Source organism: Pimephales promelas, chromosome 4 (genome assembly GCF_988280905.1).
Source record: "Pimephales promelas chromosome 4, fPimPro1.hap1.1, whole genome shotgun sequence".
NCBI lineage: Eukaryota > Metazoa > Chordata > Actinopteri > Cypriniformes > Leuciscidae > Pimephales > Pimephales promelas.
The window spans coordinates 16,250,153-16,266,874 of NC_142772.1; the positions used below are offsets into that span (position 1 = coordinate 16,250,153).

General features: G+C 41.2%; 1 protein-coding gene across 5 annotated transcripts in view; it reads right to left on the reverse strand.

The window, feature by feature from the left end:
- The window catches only part of specc1 (sperm antigen with calponin homology and coiled-coil domains 1), a 269,017-nt gene that overhangs the window by 174,834 nt on the left and 77,461 nt on the right, over nucleotides 1-16,722 (reverse strand). Inside the window, exon 1 of one of the 5 annotated variants that reach the window (XM_039662204.2) lies at nucleotides 6,675-7,000. The exons of the other annotated variants lie outside the window; for them this stretch is intronic. Coding sequence (XP_039518138.2) covers nucleotides 6,675-6,714 — 40 coding nt within the window. The 5' untranslated portion in view covers nucleotides 6,715-7,000. Of the gene's footprint in view, nucleotides 1-6,674; nucleotides 7,001-16,722 lie in introns of those variants that run through there. 5 annotated transcript variants of the gene reach the window in all.

Here is a 16,722-nt window from a genome sequence, read left to right on the forward strand (position 1 = left end):
GCCATAACCATCAACAAATTATTTAAAAAATAAATAAATCCATGTACACATTTAGAGAAAGAGATAGTAAAATAAACACATGGTTGCCATGGACACTGACGCACCTTGTCGTATTAATGACTTTTACATGAAAACGGAAGTGATGTGTTTCTCATGGTGGTGATTATTATTAGTCTACGAAGAGTCAAAATGCCGCCACATCTCCGATTTCAATGAGTCAACATCTACGCTTGCCATCGCCATGTGTTTGACAGCGCGTGCACACAGTCTATGACACACACTGCCGCGGCGCGAGCAGAGCAAAGCAAGCGTTTTCAGTTCATTACTATGAGTGCTCACACAAGCTCAAGTTCCTTAGGAATGAAGTGAAAACACTCGCTATAGGTTCGCGCCAGTGTGTGCTCGCTGCTATTGTGCCTGTAAAGCGAGGTTCACAATTTCACAGTAGGCTATGCAGTAAACGCCCCTGCTGTTTAAAACGTGTACCGTGATTCATTTAACATTTCAACCGACTTGAATCGTCACACATTTTTATCGATTTTCAACCGGTTCCGAGTGAATCGTTACATCCCTACAAAATAGAACTTTTTGGTCATAATTCCACTAACCGTGTTTGGAGGAAGAAGAATGATGAGTACCATCCCAAGAACACCCTCCCTACTGTGAAGCATGGGGGTGGTAGCATCATGGGGGTGTTTTTCGCAACATGGGACAGGTAATGCACTGTATTAAGGAGAGGATGACCGGGGCCATGTATTGCGAAACAACAAAGATTTTGTGAAACAACCTCCTTCCCTCAGTTAGAGCATTGAAGATGGGTCGAGGCTGGGTCTTCCAACATGACAATGACCCAAAGCACATGGCGAGGATAACCAAGGAGTGGCTCTGTAAGAAGCATATCAAGGTTCTGGCGTGGACTAGCCAGTCTCCAGACCTAAACCCAATAGAGAATCTTTGGAGGGAGCTCAAACTCTGTGTTTCTCAGCGACAGCCCAGAAACCTGACTGATCTAGAGAAGATCTGTGTTGAGAAGTGGGCCAAAATCCCTCCTGCAGTGTGTGCAAACTAGGTGAAAAACTACAGGAAACGTTTGACCTCTGTAATTGCAAACAAAGGCTACCGCACCAAATATTAACATTGATTTTTTCAGGTGTTCAAATACTTATTTGCAGCTGTATCATTAAAATAAATACTTTAAAAAAAATTATACATTGTGATTTCTGGATTTTTTTTAAAAAAAGATTGTGTCTCTCACACTGGACATGTACCTACAATGACAATTTCAGACCCCTCCATGAAGTGGGAGAAATTATTTTTATGTGTTTGTTTATGTGAACATTCACAGCATTGTAACTGATACTTCTTAAAACAATATTTACTTTTGCCAAAGGGTGTCAAAGTGTAGAGGTAGATAAAGCCTAACCTCATCTCACGAGTGTTTGTGTTTTTCAGGATAAGAACCTACTGTTTCATCTCAAACACGCATACATAGGCACACACAAACACACAGAGTTTGGCAGCATTTTCCATCTTAGATAAGGCTCCTGCAATGGTAAAAGTGGCAGTCAGCCACAATCTCTCTGCCAGACAACACATATCCTCATTTACCAGCCACACAGATCAAGACTTCAAATTCCAGCAAGTCTTACAAAGAAATCTACTAGTGGCCTTACAAATAAGACTAACCACAAAGAACTCAGTTGAGGATTCCAATAACATTGCTATTTAACTGAATGTCAACTTTCATGAGCCACAGTAAATACATCAAGAACAGAGACAGTGCATTTATGAAGTGATATGGAGAAAGAGCAACCCAAGAGATGTCCAAGAGAATGTAAAAGAGCGAGGAGAGTAAGTTAAAGCAGACTGTTGCTTTCCATCTACATTTGAAAATGATTAAAATGAAGTAAACTTTGAAAGGGAAATGCAATAGAAAGTTTATCGCCCAAGCTGGATTGTGGATATACAGTATATCAACATACAAACACACACATATAGAGAGACAATATATTTTTTTAAGCATTGAGACTCTTTTCGATCAGTGTTACTTAGCAAATTTGTAATAGTAGTGGGAAGTTCAGATAATTTTACTGACTCGGATTGTTGAGTCTCGTTCAGCAAAATGAACGAATCTTTTATCGAGTCATTTCGTTCATTTCGGTCATTTCATCATTATATAATTAAAATGGCATGCTAAATATCCCAAAACATCTAGTACTTACGAAAATCTTGATTACATTTGTAAAAATAATAAAAATAAAATAAATAACTATAGGGTAATGCAGCCAAAGCCAAATTATAAGCAACTGAAATAACTGTATTAATTGATTAGTTGCTGGGTCTCAAGTTCAGGCTATTGCAGTCTGACCCTGTTATAGTTCACCTCACCTCCTGATCCGAGACGTTCTTTCCTTTGCAACTTCATATTTATCAGGTTTTTTCTCCTCCTCTCATGTCTCGAGATGTTAGCTGTTGACTCGTCAGTCTCTAACTCTGATCTGTGCTGTCTGCTGGGCCGTGCCGTGTGTGATACAGCAGGACTGGAAAGAGTAATCATTAGTTCATCTCTTGAGTCTTGAGTTCGGGTTCGGCCGGGTCCGAGTCTTTCGTTCTTCCCGTCAGTCCCATAAAGTCTATGCTGTCAGTACCGGAAAGAGAAATGATTAGTTCATCTCTCGAGTTCGAGTTCGGGTTCGGCCGGGTCCGACTCTTTCGTTCTTCCTGTCAGTCCCATATAGACGAATCCGGCGAACTACCGGAAGTAAGCGGGCGCCATTACTGAGCTGTTGCTGGGTAGCGTTGCGCCATTGCCTCCTATTGTTTTAGTTGCAACTTGCGTCCACTGGAATAAACAGCCCACGATTTACGACTGTCACTAACGTTACAACGTTAGCCCTTGTATAATGTCGAGTGGGTAAACAGTTTCCGTTATAAATTGTTTCTATGGTGGCAGTAAAATTTCAATTTTGAAGAGAAAACATTGTGAATACCGCGGGTCGACTGCCCCTGTCTGGTGCCGTACGGTTTACACAGATTTCCTGGGCGAGTACAAGACGCGGACATTCGCGTATAATAACAATTATTTAATGACATAAATAAAAAATATAATAAATATGTGATATAGTGATCAGCAAAATCTCCTCTCTTGCTATGTTTTCTATTCAATTAACATGCTATGGTCATTAAATGGCTTTCCTGAGCTAAATGTAACGTTATGTGACATAATTGTTCTCCCGCTGTTATATTGACCTCTTTCCATGGTTTAAAAACACTAATTGGTCGATATTATGTATACTTTCTAGCTGTAACGTTACCTTACCCTTGCCCGTTGCAATGTGAAAATGAGATAAATAATGGACACAAATGAAAAACATGAATTTGTTTATTTGATTTCATTTATTTATTTATTGTTGCCAAATGGACAGATCTTTTTATAGTTTCCTCGTTAGCAAACGTTAGCCTAGCTAGCTTGCCAAGATATTTTCATAAATAATCTGTAAGATCGTTTGTACCTTCATCTGTGACTGGAGGCCACTGTCTAACATCATCAACCCAACAAGTCATTCTGCCTGGCTGTAGCTGTCATCGAGGGTGCGTTCGCGTTATCGCTGAGATTTGTTTACATACCGGTGCATATGTCTATGCCGGTGTAACAGCTCAGTAATGGCGTCGCCACAAGATGGCAGCCTACACAGAACGCTCGTCGGATTCGTCTATAGAGTCTATGCTGTCAGTACCGGAAAGATTAGTTCATTTAAGTCTTCGGGTTTGAATCCTTCGTTCTTTTCTCACGAGACCACTGGTCTCTCACATCAAATACAACATTAGATTCGTATTATTGACTGCGTCTGAATGTATATTGTTTTATATTTAGGTTATTAAAATACAAAATATGTTCAATAAACATTATGTGAAAAATAAAAGTTCCATCTTATTATTGTCCCTGTCTGAATTAGTTTTTAAAAAGTTTGTGAATTAGGCTATTCAATACGGTGACAATTCACGTGACGTGACAAAAGAACGAAGTACTCAAACCCGAAGACTCAAATGAACTAATCATTTCTCTTTCCGGTGTTCTGACAGCATAGGCTCAATGGGACTGACAGGAAGAACGAAAGACTCGGACCCGGCCGAACCTCAACTCAAGAGATGAACTAATCATTTCTCTTTCTGGTACTGACAGAATAGGCTCTATGGGACTGACAGGAAGAACGAAAGACTCGGACTCGCCCCGAACCCGAACTCGAGACATGAACTAATCATTTCTGTTTCCAGTACAGATTCAGAACCCATATGTTGTGCAATGCGCATGCGCGGGTAACACAAAATGAACGAATCACTCCCTGAGACAACTCGGTAGTCCCGAGTCATATTAAAGATTCGTTCAAAATGAACGAATCGTTCATGAACGACACATCTCTAATTTGTAACACGCATACCATTAACCACATAACTAGATTATTATGTATTCACAAAAAAAAAAAATGTATATATATATATATATATATAAACATGAGCATGCTTACTAGTCTCGCCACTGCTCCGGTGTTAAAGGTATTTGTCAGATACCCCTTTTCCACCAAAGCATTTTGAGAGCCGGTTCGGAGCCAGTGCTTTCTCACAATCCAGTTCTTTGTGTTTCGACAGCCAAAGAACCGGTTCTCGGCCAGGAAAATTGGTTCCAAAGCGGCACCAACTATTTGCTGAACTAGAACCGTTCTTTTCCCATGTCACGCTTACGTAAGGGGCTGGGGGCAGGGTTATTGTGACCAACACCAGATCACAATCAAAAGTCATCGAAAGTGTTGGGGGTTTGAACAAATTACTAAACCAGTATGAACAAAAGTAAAAGTGATGCATGCCTTTAACCTGGCCCTAGCCAGATGAATTTCGCTCTGCCTAGCTCCACTCATCCATCTGGAACCGATCCATTGAAATGGCGTTTCAGAAGGCTGGGCCTTATCAAAAATCCTTGCATATGATTGGATAAGCCACTTGTCTGTCATCTTTATCGACGTGCTATTTCAACCACTCACACCGGAAGCCAACCCGTGACGCTGATGAGAGCGACGCAGGAAAAAGCGACGCTTGCCAAATCCGGTCGGGAGAGGGGCGAAAACATCGTTTCCACCAACAAAAGCCTTCAGAGCTGTTCTCTGATGTTCTTTTAATGAAACAATATTAGGTAGATTGGACAACACGGATGAAATAGCAGCATCAATGTTAACGCTTGCTTCCTCGATGCGAGCCGCCATTGTTGTCTGAATCAAAACAGTCTCACGGTCGCTTCTCCACTACGTCACATCTATGAAACTCCCGCCCTGCGTCCTGATTGGCTAAGCCATAAAGTTGGTTGGAGAAATCACTCTCAATGGAAGTGGTTCCAGATGGATGTGAGTGAAGCTAGGCGGAGCTAAGCAGAACGACATTCATCTGGCTAGGGCCAGGTTAGCATGCCTTACAGAGTGGTCAGTAAACACTATTTCTGAGATGATCTTAGTGTCTCTTGACAAGATATACACACACAGCAGTATTGAAGTGCAATGCGATCCGGACTAATAGAGTAGTATAATATATTGATATTTTGATGCATCTCGATACTAAAATTTCTGAAACGATGTCTTTTCTACAGTAATACACCGAAACCAGCTGCACATTCTCATTCTCTCTTTTTTCCGACGACAATTTGACAGTTTGACACACACTCCTCTCGCTCACTCGTCTTATTGCTCCAGTTGTATAGTGTTGGTGTTACAGGTCCTGAATTTCGGTGCAGGGTTGCAAATCTGCATTTAATTTTACTCATTCCCACAGGTTTTGTGCATAAACCAAAAGCATGCACACCACTGATCTATATAATGTAACTTATTTTGACACTTAAACAATCAAATACACAAAATTTTATCAAAATGCCCATCTTGAAAAGTATGCAGGTAAACACAGTGAGATTTGGGACATAAATAATTGGGGGGAAAACAGTGTAACAGTATATTGGATCTGTTCATGAGCTCTTAAAGTTTAAGCAGCCTAATATGCTACATGTTATTAAAAAATAAAAGACAAAGAGAAAGTCACTCTTTGCTCTTGACTAAATAACTTTTGTAACTTTAATTGTAAGCATTAATCTGTATTTAATTTTTACAGTGAAGACTATGCAGTGTTATGTTAAATTTGATTACTTAATATAATTTCTGTAGTATTTCCTACCCAAATTCTACTGTGAGACCCACCTAAAAACTTAACTCTGTTTTTTTTATTTGTCGTTTTATTCTGTTATTTGTGCTATCGTTTGCAATTTATTTGTTCTTATAGAAATACATAAATATGAGATAATAATAGATAATATCTATATAGAAATACATATGGCAGTTTCCCCAGCAGTATCGAAAATGGTATCAAATATCAATACCCTTGTATCATGGAACTTACAATTTCCCCAACAGCTGCAGGCTGATACTGGCCACAACAGAGCCAATGATAGAAAGAAGAGGTTGAGAATGAAAAGATGCAGAACCAACAGATATTTAGAGTAAAGAGAGAAAATATAGAACATAATAATAGACAGAGTAAGCGAATTAGAGAGCTAAACACAAATAGAGTTGAACACTCTAACAAATCTCATCCAGAATTGATAATACAACATTTATTTTATAACAATGATATGTTAGTCAGACCTGTGTCCGGCTCCTCCACCCGGGTTTCCTGGTTCCCCATGGCTGCAACACACTGCTCCACAGAAGACACTAATCCATCAGAGCAGAGCTCGGACACACCTGACAGTGCAAACTCACTTCACAAGCGCTGGTGCGTACGAGACAAAGGCAATGGGACAGAGGTGTTTGTCCTCTTTTCTCACCCTGCTGGCTGTGAATCAGCAGCCAGACAACATTCCTGCTAACTGTCAGTCTGTCCCAGTGCAACTCTCTCAATCTCCTTCTCATTCACATGTTCTGTCTCTCTGTCAGTGTCAGGCAGCAGCTGCAGCAGAAGTGTATTCAGTATGTTATTAGTCAAGTCACTGTTTGGGGGCGTGGCCTTCCTCTGTACATCTGCTCCTCCTCCAACTGAAGCATGAAAATTAGAGCAAGCAACTCCCTCTTTTATCTTGCTCAGTCTTTTCTTAAGTCTACCTCTATCTCCAGAAATGACGAGTATATATGATGAAGAGGAACAGATTAAAAGAAGAGGAGGAGAGGAGCTTATATTCGTCTCCTTCCGCATTAACTTTTCTGACATCAATCATCTGTTCTGAAGCGGAGGACAATGGGCAGAAAGAGGACAGGACACACATGTGCATGGACTGCTGCACTATCATCACAGAACGGGAAATTTGAGCACCCGAGTTAGACTACTCCATTTTTCTTGTCCTCAGTAGGAGGCATTAAAAGATAGATGTGTTATTTTCTTTAGCTCCCTCCCCCTCATTCTCTATTCATGTAGAATCATACGTGTTAAATATTCTTGCTAGGAAAAAACATGCAATCTTTGCCTGAATCTGTCCCTGGTTTGACAATATAGATTTAATTTTTTATCAAACTAAATCTTCAGTATTATATTTTACACAATGTCATAGTAATGTCATGTCCCATTCTGCTATTACTGTGTGTAAGAACCCAAAAGTGTACTGTTTACAATACAAGCAAACACTTAACATATACATACTGCTGAATGCAAAGCCTTTTAGAGTATAATGCACAGCATGTGCAAACACAGAAGCTTAGAATGTGCACTAAAAACTCATCTTTATACAGTGTTCACACAATTTTTCTAAAGATTTGAGTGTTAAAACATGTCTTTGTTCTTGTTTAAATTACAGTGGGGGGTGTCTCTTGACCCTGTCACAACAATTGACCTATGACTAAGCCAAGCCCCCTCAGGCGCAATGGCAGCGGTCACAGTAGTAGACATTTCACAGGCAATTGGTGATTTTTGGAGACAGAAAGATTATATATCATCCCGAAGTCACCTAAAGGGCCTTAAAGCTTCTTTTCCCTTTGGAAAGATGAATGTGTATTTAAAATGGGTAATTTATGTAGAAGAAATGTGAAATTATTTTTGAATTTATAGCTTTCTAGACTGAGAAAAGACCGATGAAAGACACTAACTCCCAGAAGCCCTTGCTTCGCTGCCCTAGGAGGCCACGCCTACCGGCTAACGTGCAGTAGGTAAACAACAAGTCTAGGCTAGTGAGTCTCCGTTATGCGTCTGCCTGAAAATGCGTTTCGAGATCGCCCAAAATGTCCGGGATTCGGGTTTTGTGTTCTACAGTCTTTATTCACCATGTTTACTGTGGCGAGCGGGACGAGTGAGAGCCGTGTGGACTGGAGAACGGTCGAGTCATGTTTACTGTGGCGAGCGGGATGAGTGAGGGCCGTGTGGACTGGAGAACGGTCAAGTCATGTTTACTGTGGCAAGCGGGATGAGTGAGGGCCGTGTGGACTGGAGAACGCTCGAGTCATGTTTACTGTGGCAAGCGGGATGAGAAAGGGCCGTGTGGACTGGAGAACGGTCTGTGGCGAGCGGGATGAGTGAGGGCAGTGTGGACTGGAGAACGGCGCGAGTCATGTTTACTGTGGCGAGCGGGACAAATGAGGGCCGTGTGGAGTGGAGAACGGTCGATTCACGTCAACCGATCACTTGTTTAGAGTTCATGTAAACACTACATTCAGATACAGCAATCAGAACGAATTCAGTTAGATTTCAGTTAGAAACAAAAGCTGTAACTTACATGTAAACAATGCATGGCGACTGCAGAAAGCAAAAGCTGAATCCCGGACATCGACGGCCGGACACATCCGGGAAAAAGAGGATGGTAACACCTACTCAGTTACTACTCAGCTTTCTCCACAGAACAACAGCCTGCTAGCTTAGCTTCCAAAAAAGATGTGTAATCCCAATCCTCCATAATGCATCCGTCTGCGTATTCAGTACCTTCGTCCATATTTTCAAACCGTTTCTGCGGTGAAATCAGATGTACTGGCACTGATCTGTGATTGGTCTGTTAGCGAATTAGGTCCAACCCCCTATGGGCAGGTTTGAAAGGGTGGGATCTAGTGCTTGTAGTTTTTCCAGAAATCCCCCTCTCTTACACTTCCTCCAACAATGACGTAAAATGACGATTTTTGCGTCATTGTAAGAGGGAGTGAAAAAGGAAAATAGCAGATTTCTCTCATCTCAGGGGAAAATGAGAGAGTGTTGCACGACCATTCAATAGTATAACTGGGTTTCTAATAGGGCTGGGGTAAACGATTATTAACTAAACGATTAGTTGGGCGATTATTTTATCGATTAGTCGACTAATCTAATGACTAATTGGACGACTAATATGAAGAATATTTTTTCTGCTGCTCAATTAATAAAAAAACAATATCTCAAATAAATACTAGCATACTGAATCAAGATACTATAAGCTGGCTAACGTTAATCTAATGTTATGTATTTGAACACCATCATTATAACTCTACAACCGCCAAAACCGTGTTATTAAAATATTTTTTACAAACATTTTTTATCATAGAGAATGTTTAAATATTAATATCAGCTGAGGAGGGAAACGGAGGCGGAGTTAGTGGTGCGATCGGAGACTGCTACTACTGGAGATAAATCGGGAGAGCTCGTGCACCTACTGATCAGAGCGCGTGCTGACACGGAGTAAAGCCTTGTTTATACTCGACACGTCCGCACGAGCGCGAATGTGCGCACGGCAAAAATGACGCGTTGGGTGCGCAAGACCAGGAAGACTGTGGCTGGCTGTGTGTACAGTACGCCTTTTTTTGTAACAGCGCACCCGGCGCCGCGTCCGGGAACGACTTCAAGCCGAATCTGCCCGAGCTTGTACGTCTCACCACACACCGGCACCCAGTTCGCGCATCTAAATTGCAATTTTTTTTCTTAAGGGTTTGTTTACTGTGTGTGATTCATTTAATGGACAGCACATTCACTTTTAGTTGTCTTCGTCCTCTATTCTGCAAAGTTTCGGTCTCCCACGTGTGTGTGGCAAGCTGTACCGCCGGGAACATGCAAAAAATAAATGAATAAAGAAGCGTCGACGCAAAAATATGACGTCGACGCAATTTTGCGTCGAATCATCGACGCGCCGCTACAACACTAGTTTCTAACAATGGAAAGCTTAATGCAAATGGGTGGAGTGCCCCTTTAACTATTCATTGGGGGTTATATTAATCATTTTACTTTTGAGAAGGTAGATGAAAAGCTTCAGCTCCAGGCAAAATTGTACAGGTCACAGTGCAAAAACGTGATAACCAGCATATCGTTGCCATCACTGTTTGGTGCTACAGTACATGAATCATTCAGCACAGCATTGCTAACATTTGTTATCTCGGTTATTTACAGAAATATGTTAATGAAGCTAAGTGACATGATGTACAACGCAGCTAGAAGCTACAGTAACATTAACATTTTCTAATGTTAGCCTCACGTTACGTTAGTGATTTCAAAGATAACGTTCAAATACGTTGTTGACTTAACTTAGAACAGATGTAGACATCCTTGTTTAATTTATCCATGTTTAGTTGGTGTTGTGGTCTAGCTACTGCATAACTTTATCCAGAGCCGACACTTATCTTGGTTGAGATGTGCGCAAGAGTCATTTATCCCGCCAGTTAAATAGCAACAGCGCCCAAAGCCCGCCCAAAGTTACTTGCGCTTTGTGCTTGAGATTGAGTTCCTGCTTTTTTTCTCTCACTGCTCGTGGATTTGGGGTAAGATTTCGTGTAGATTGTGGACAAATAATGTTGACACCATGCAAGTACATTTTTTCATTATATGTTTTTTTTTTAATATTACCTTAAAGGGATACTCCACCATTTTTTAAAATTAAACTATGTTATTCCCTTAACTAAGACGAGTTGATGCATACCTCTCTCGTCTCTGGCGCGTGAGACACTTTGATCAAGGACCCCAAATACACCTTGGTAAGTGTCCCGTGTTTGAGTGCACAAACTAGTGGAATCGGTTCGTTCGTTGCTTTGCTTCAATTGTGCGATAACCTCACGAGACCACAAAATTCATCCGACAATCCGATTGGAGAGGTTTATCACCTCTCGTTTCCCCATCTACACTGCACGAACACAGCACAACAAAGCTGAAAATTTTCCCGGCACGAAAAAGAGTCACAAGAGAGATAGATATGTAGAAATCTAATGTTACAACTTTTGTAACACTATCAATTTCTTTACTGTCACTGTTGAGCATTTTAATGCATCCTTGTTGAATAAAAGTATTAATTTCTTTCAAAAGAGAAAAAAAAATCTTATCCTAAACTTTTGAACAGTTTTAATTTATTAATGAATTTATTTTTGCTGGATTTATTATTCAACGCACTGTAGAGTGACAATGCACTGTATTCACACATACTGTATGGTTGCTAAATCCTCAACACTGAGTCATACCACTAAATAAGTCTGACAATGACATATTACAAGCTCTATTACATCCATCCTATTCCTAACTCCACACATAAGCACTCTGTCTCTATATGGTAAGTAATACAGCATCACCGAGTTGTCATGTATTGGAAATGGGAGTGTTAATTAAAAGACAATGACATAGAAAGTACATGTGACCTTAGGCACAATAGGCAGGTTGTCCACTAACACTAGCATAGATGTTATTTATAGACAAGAGACCATGTGTCTCTCAATTCATTTCACTTTTGAGACCTAACAGCAAAGTGAAGCTTCCTTTAAATATTAATGATCCCCTGCAATGGCTGTCTAAGGTTATGTAGAGATGTCATATACTGTAGCAGTGGCTACAGTGGATAAGAATTATTGCTGTCTCCTTCAAACAAGGAGACAGCAATAATGCTATATATATATATATATATATATATATATATATATATATATATATATATATATATTCTGTGCAGAAGTCTTAGGCACACTAGTATTTTTGCCTCAAAGAAATGGTTTTAAGCCAGTTATTTATATATTTTGTTGTAGTGTCTCAGTAGGAAATATCAGTTTACATTTCCAGATATTAATTGTGCCATTAATTGTAATAATCCAGTGAAATTTTTGAATGCACAAGGATTCTGACAACAGCCAATGCTCCACACGGAGGTCGGATCTCACCATCATCGAGTGCATCTGAAATTATATGAAGAAACAGAAAAAAACAGAGACTAAGACCAGAAGAACTGCAGCAACGTCTCAAAGGTAGTGTCTGCCTGCCTGCAAAGCTAAAGTACTGTGAAAAAGCACTTGTGTAAAAATGCTGTAAATGAGAATGTTTTCAAAAATAATGTCATAATCATAAATAGATTTTATCAATTCACTTTTAATAGTTAACTATTATTAAAGGTGCAAAACGCAAGTATCTGAGTTTTTGCAGAACTGCGCCCCCTCTGGCGACAAGAGAAACTGCGTGCGCGCTAATGGAACACACACATACTGTATATATTCGCACGTTTGCACGAGCTGTTCATAACGGAGCATCAGCAGCACAGTGTGCGGCACACATCTTTTGTTACAGTCATAATGAGGTAATACAGTTATAAATCAGCAAGTCATTTAAAATATATGAAAGGAAAGGCATTCGAGTAAATTACACACTTATGTGTGTGTGTGTGTGTGTGTGTGTGTGTGAGGGGAAAACGGGGGTATTAGAAAACTTCGGTTTTTGTTTCCATCCATCTCCATGTTCAACTGTTTTATGTGCTTACTGTATCCACTTATGATTGTATTATTATGGAAACACGTTCATGAACAATATAAGTTATTATTTTATAGGACCCGTTTGAGCCCTAGAGCAGACCGCCCAGAGATCTCTCCGTTTGTTGAAAGCCTTCCCGATGTTGACTCTCGTCTTATTCCAAGTTTGCGTTGGGGTTTGGAATGAACTACAAGCCGATCTCTTTGGGGCTGTTTACACCTGGCCAAAATGCGTTTTCTCAGATCGGATATCTATCTGATTTATCAAAACGATTCCATTACACCTGGTCACATAAATGTGTTTTTGCAAAACGGATAGGTTATTAATCCGCGCTATTCCCGCGCTATATACAGATTTCATGAAGTGCACGTCACCGAAAGCAACAGATATGAGCTGCATTTTATTGATCATCAGCTAATTTCAAAATCAGCAAAGACAGCAATAAGAGAGAGCAGCAACAGCCCTGGTAAGATCATTTCATTTCTTTACTTTTAACGAAGATGGTAGTGTTAAGCGTCTGCGACTTACTTTCACTTTGATTTGCGATAGATTGCGGCGCGCTGGCTTGATGAATAGGGGCTCAGCTGCTCATCTGAGGTGATGTGCGTCATCATATATGACTAAAACAACATGACATATAGCCTGATTTCAACAACTAGATGCATTTACACTTGTCCAGTTTCGTCTGGAATGCGGCACAGACCACGTCCTCAAGTGGTTTGTTTGAGCGATCGGATTCAAATCCGTCTCGAATGCGTTTCGGAGGGCAACCTGGTCTTTTCACGATTAAATAGCTATCCGATCACAGAAAACTCATGAAGTGACCAGGTGTAAACAGCCCCTGTGAATCCATCATCTACTTTTGTGGAAAGTTGACTAAAGTTGTGTCGCTCGAGTTGTCTTCTCTGATACGGAGAATGGCGGCGAATACACTAACCTGCAAGACATAGGAACATAGCCAGGCGAACGTGAACGTGCATGACGTCACGCCCAGTCTCAGATTCGAGCCCGAATCCCTCTTATTTATTTTACTGTACAGGATTATAGAGGTGATCATAGTGATCAGAGAAGGGCTCATTCAGCCCATCAGGCGATTGTTTAAGCATGTATGGGTTAGAAAACGGCTATGTTTAACATGAAACGTTGCGCAATGCACCTTTAACTGTTATTAACTTTTAACAGTTAACTAAATCAAATCAATAGGTGTTTATGGCTTCATTGACACTTCAATTCAAAAAGTGGGCATTCAAGGGTTCTCAGGATGCTTAGAACATATCAATGTTATCTGGCAACAAATTCAGTCAGCAAAAAACGAGAGGAAGGAGCTCCATGTGACATTCCTGGATTTGGCTAATGCATATGGTTCAGTGCCACATGAGCTTCTGTGGGCAGCATTCGATTTTTTTCAGAGTACCAATGTCAATAACAAATTTAGTGAAAGCCTACTTTGGAGATCTGCAATTTAGTTTCTCAACTCCAAAACTTCAAAATGACAACCATGACTACAACAGTAGCCTGCACTAATCGGTTATTGGGGAAGTTAACAGGTAATATTGAATGGGAACGAATGCAATTTAAGCCCTCTAAATCAAGGAGTATCTCAATAGTTAAAGGAAAGGCAGTAGATAAAACATTCTTCATTAATGGTGAGGCAATACCAACAGTTTCTGAGAAGCCAGTGAAGAGTCTTCTCTTCACTGGGAGATGGTACGATGGGGATCTAAGGGACACGGTTCGAGTGGCAAGTTAGACGGCAAGCAGTAGAAGGGTTGAAGAGCATAAACAGCTGTGCTTAGCTGTGCCAGGCAAGCTAAAACTCTGGTGCTTTCAATTTGGTCTGCTGCCGAGGTTGCTGTGGCCACTGACTGTGTACGAGGTTTCTTTGACAACAGTGGATAAGCTGGAAGCGTTATTAAGTTCATACATCAGGAAATGGTTGGGAGTTCCACGCTATAGTAAAGGAATATTGCAGCTGCCAGTCTCTGCTTTAACCGAGGAGTTTAAGTGTGCCAAGGTCAGGCTGGAAATGACCTTAGTAGAGTCATGTGACAAATGCGTAAGGGAGGCAGCCCCTGTGTTAAAAACTGGTAGGAAGTGGTCAGCAGAGAAATCTGTAGTAGAGGCGAAGGCTGCCCTTCATATTGGGGATATTGTGGGACAGGTACAGCATGGAAGAGGGGGTTTTGGGCTTAGTGTAGCTCCTCCTAAATGGCACAAGGCAGGCCCAGCTCAAAGGAGGAAGCTGGTAGTCAATGAGGTGCGAAAGCAGGAGGAGAGGATGAGGTATATAAAGGCCATTTCCCAGGCCAAGCAGGGAGAGTGGATGAGGTGGGAGAGTGTGGAACAACGCAAGCTGGGCTGGCAAGACCTTTGGTCAATGGAAGAGAGTAGGATCAGTTTCCTTATAAGGTCAACATATGATGTCCTCCCATCAACGCAGAACCTAAACCTCTGGGTAGGAGAGGATCACTTGTCCTTTGTGTTCATCACCTGCCACATTAAGGCACATTCTGACAGGATGTAAGGTGGCTCTTAGCCAGGGTCGGTTTACTTGGCGCCGTGACCAAGTACTGCGATGTTTGGCTTTAGCAATGGAGGGCAAGCGTAGTATGACCAATAAGTTGCTGCCTGCAAAACATTACACGCAGAGGACAATATTCCTCCGCCCACGCGAGCAACCACCAAGAAAAGGTGTTAACACCGATTCTCGCCCAGGACAACTGGAAACTGCTAGGGACTGGAAAATGCTGGCTGATCTTGATCAACGGCTTATTTTTCCACCTGAGATTGCTACCACTAACTTACGACCAGATATTGTTTTGTGGTCTGGATCGGCACGCATTGTTCAGCTGATAGAGCTAACAGCCATGGGAGGATGCGGTAGATGTAGCATATGAGAGGAAGAAATTGCGGTATGCTCATCTGGCCACTGAGGCAGAGCAGCGAGGATGGAGAGTCCAAGTTTATCTAGTGGAAGTGGGTTGTCGAGGTTTTGTGGCACACTCTACAACCCGGTTCCTCAGAGACGTCGGATTCAGTGGCCAAGAGTTGCGTCACATGGTAAAGAACTTATCTGAAGCAGCAGAAAGGAGCAGTAACTGGCTGTGGTTGAGACGAAAAGATTCTAGCTGGCTATGTAAAGGCCGCCACGCTACGGTTTCGTAGAATTCTTGAAGAGTCTGTTTGTATAGGTTGCACTGAAATTACAGTCATTACATTCCTATGTATTGATTGAATGACGGTGAATGAATTGAATGAATTGTGGTTTGCGGTAGGTGGTATGGCATACGGAACCGTTTGCCACTGAAACTGCTTTATAACGCACCAGTGGGGCTCGACAGCCATTATCAAACGGGTTGCCGCGTATGGTTGGGTTGCACGTGATCGTGGTTAGGTCTCTAAGCTGTAAGCTGGGACTCAATTTTAGTTTTTAGGTAAACTTTATTTTATTTTATTTCAGACTCAAAAACAAGGTCCATAGAAACATACAAAAAAGACAGACAGACAAGTAAAAACAAAGGATTACTATAATCCATAAAAACAATTTCTCCAGTGCCTCCAAAGCAACGAACTGTACCTAGTACTGCTCTGGTCAGGCCATATAAAAACAGTTATAATTTCATTTTGCGAGTCCATAAGTCTCATCATAAATTTATAAACAGCATTTCTTATTACAGCATTTAGTGACGTCACATCATTTTGCACACAAAACTGGCTTGCACTGGTCCATCGAGGAACTTTCAAAAGAATCCTTAGAGAATCATAAAATGCTACTTGTAACTTGTGAAAAACAGCTTTTGTATAGCAACACCACAGGTGAGGAGTATAGAGTCGTGTGAAGTCGGCTTTATACCATGTGACCAAGGTACTTCACTTTTTCCACAACTGCCAGATCCCTTCCTGACAAGTGGAACATGGGAAATACAGCATTACGCTGCTCTCCAGTCCTCACAATCATTCGGATTAAACTTGATGTCGTATCGTTCACCATATTCAGTACACACATCAAGCAATTGCTGGAGGCCTGCAGAACATGGTGACATA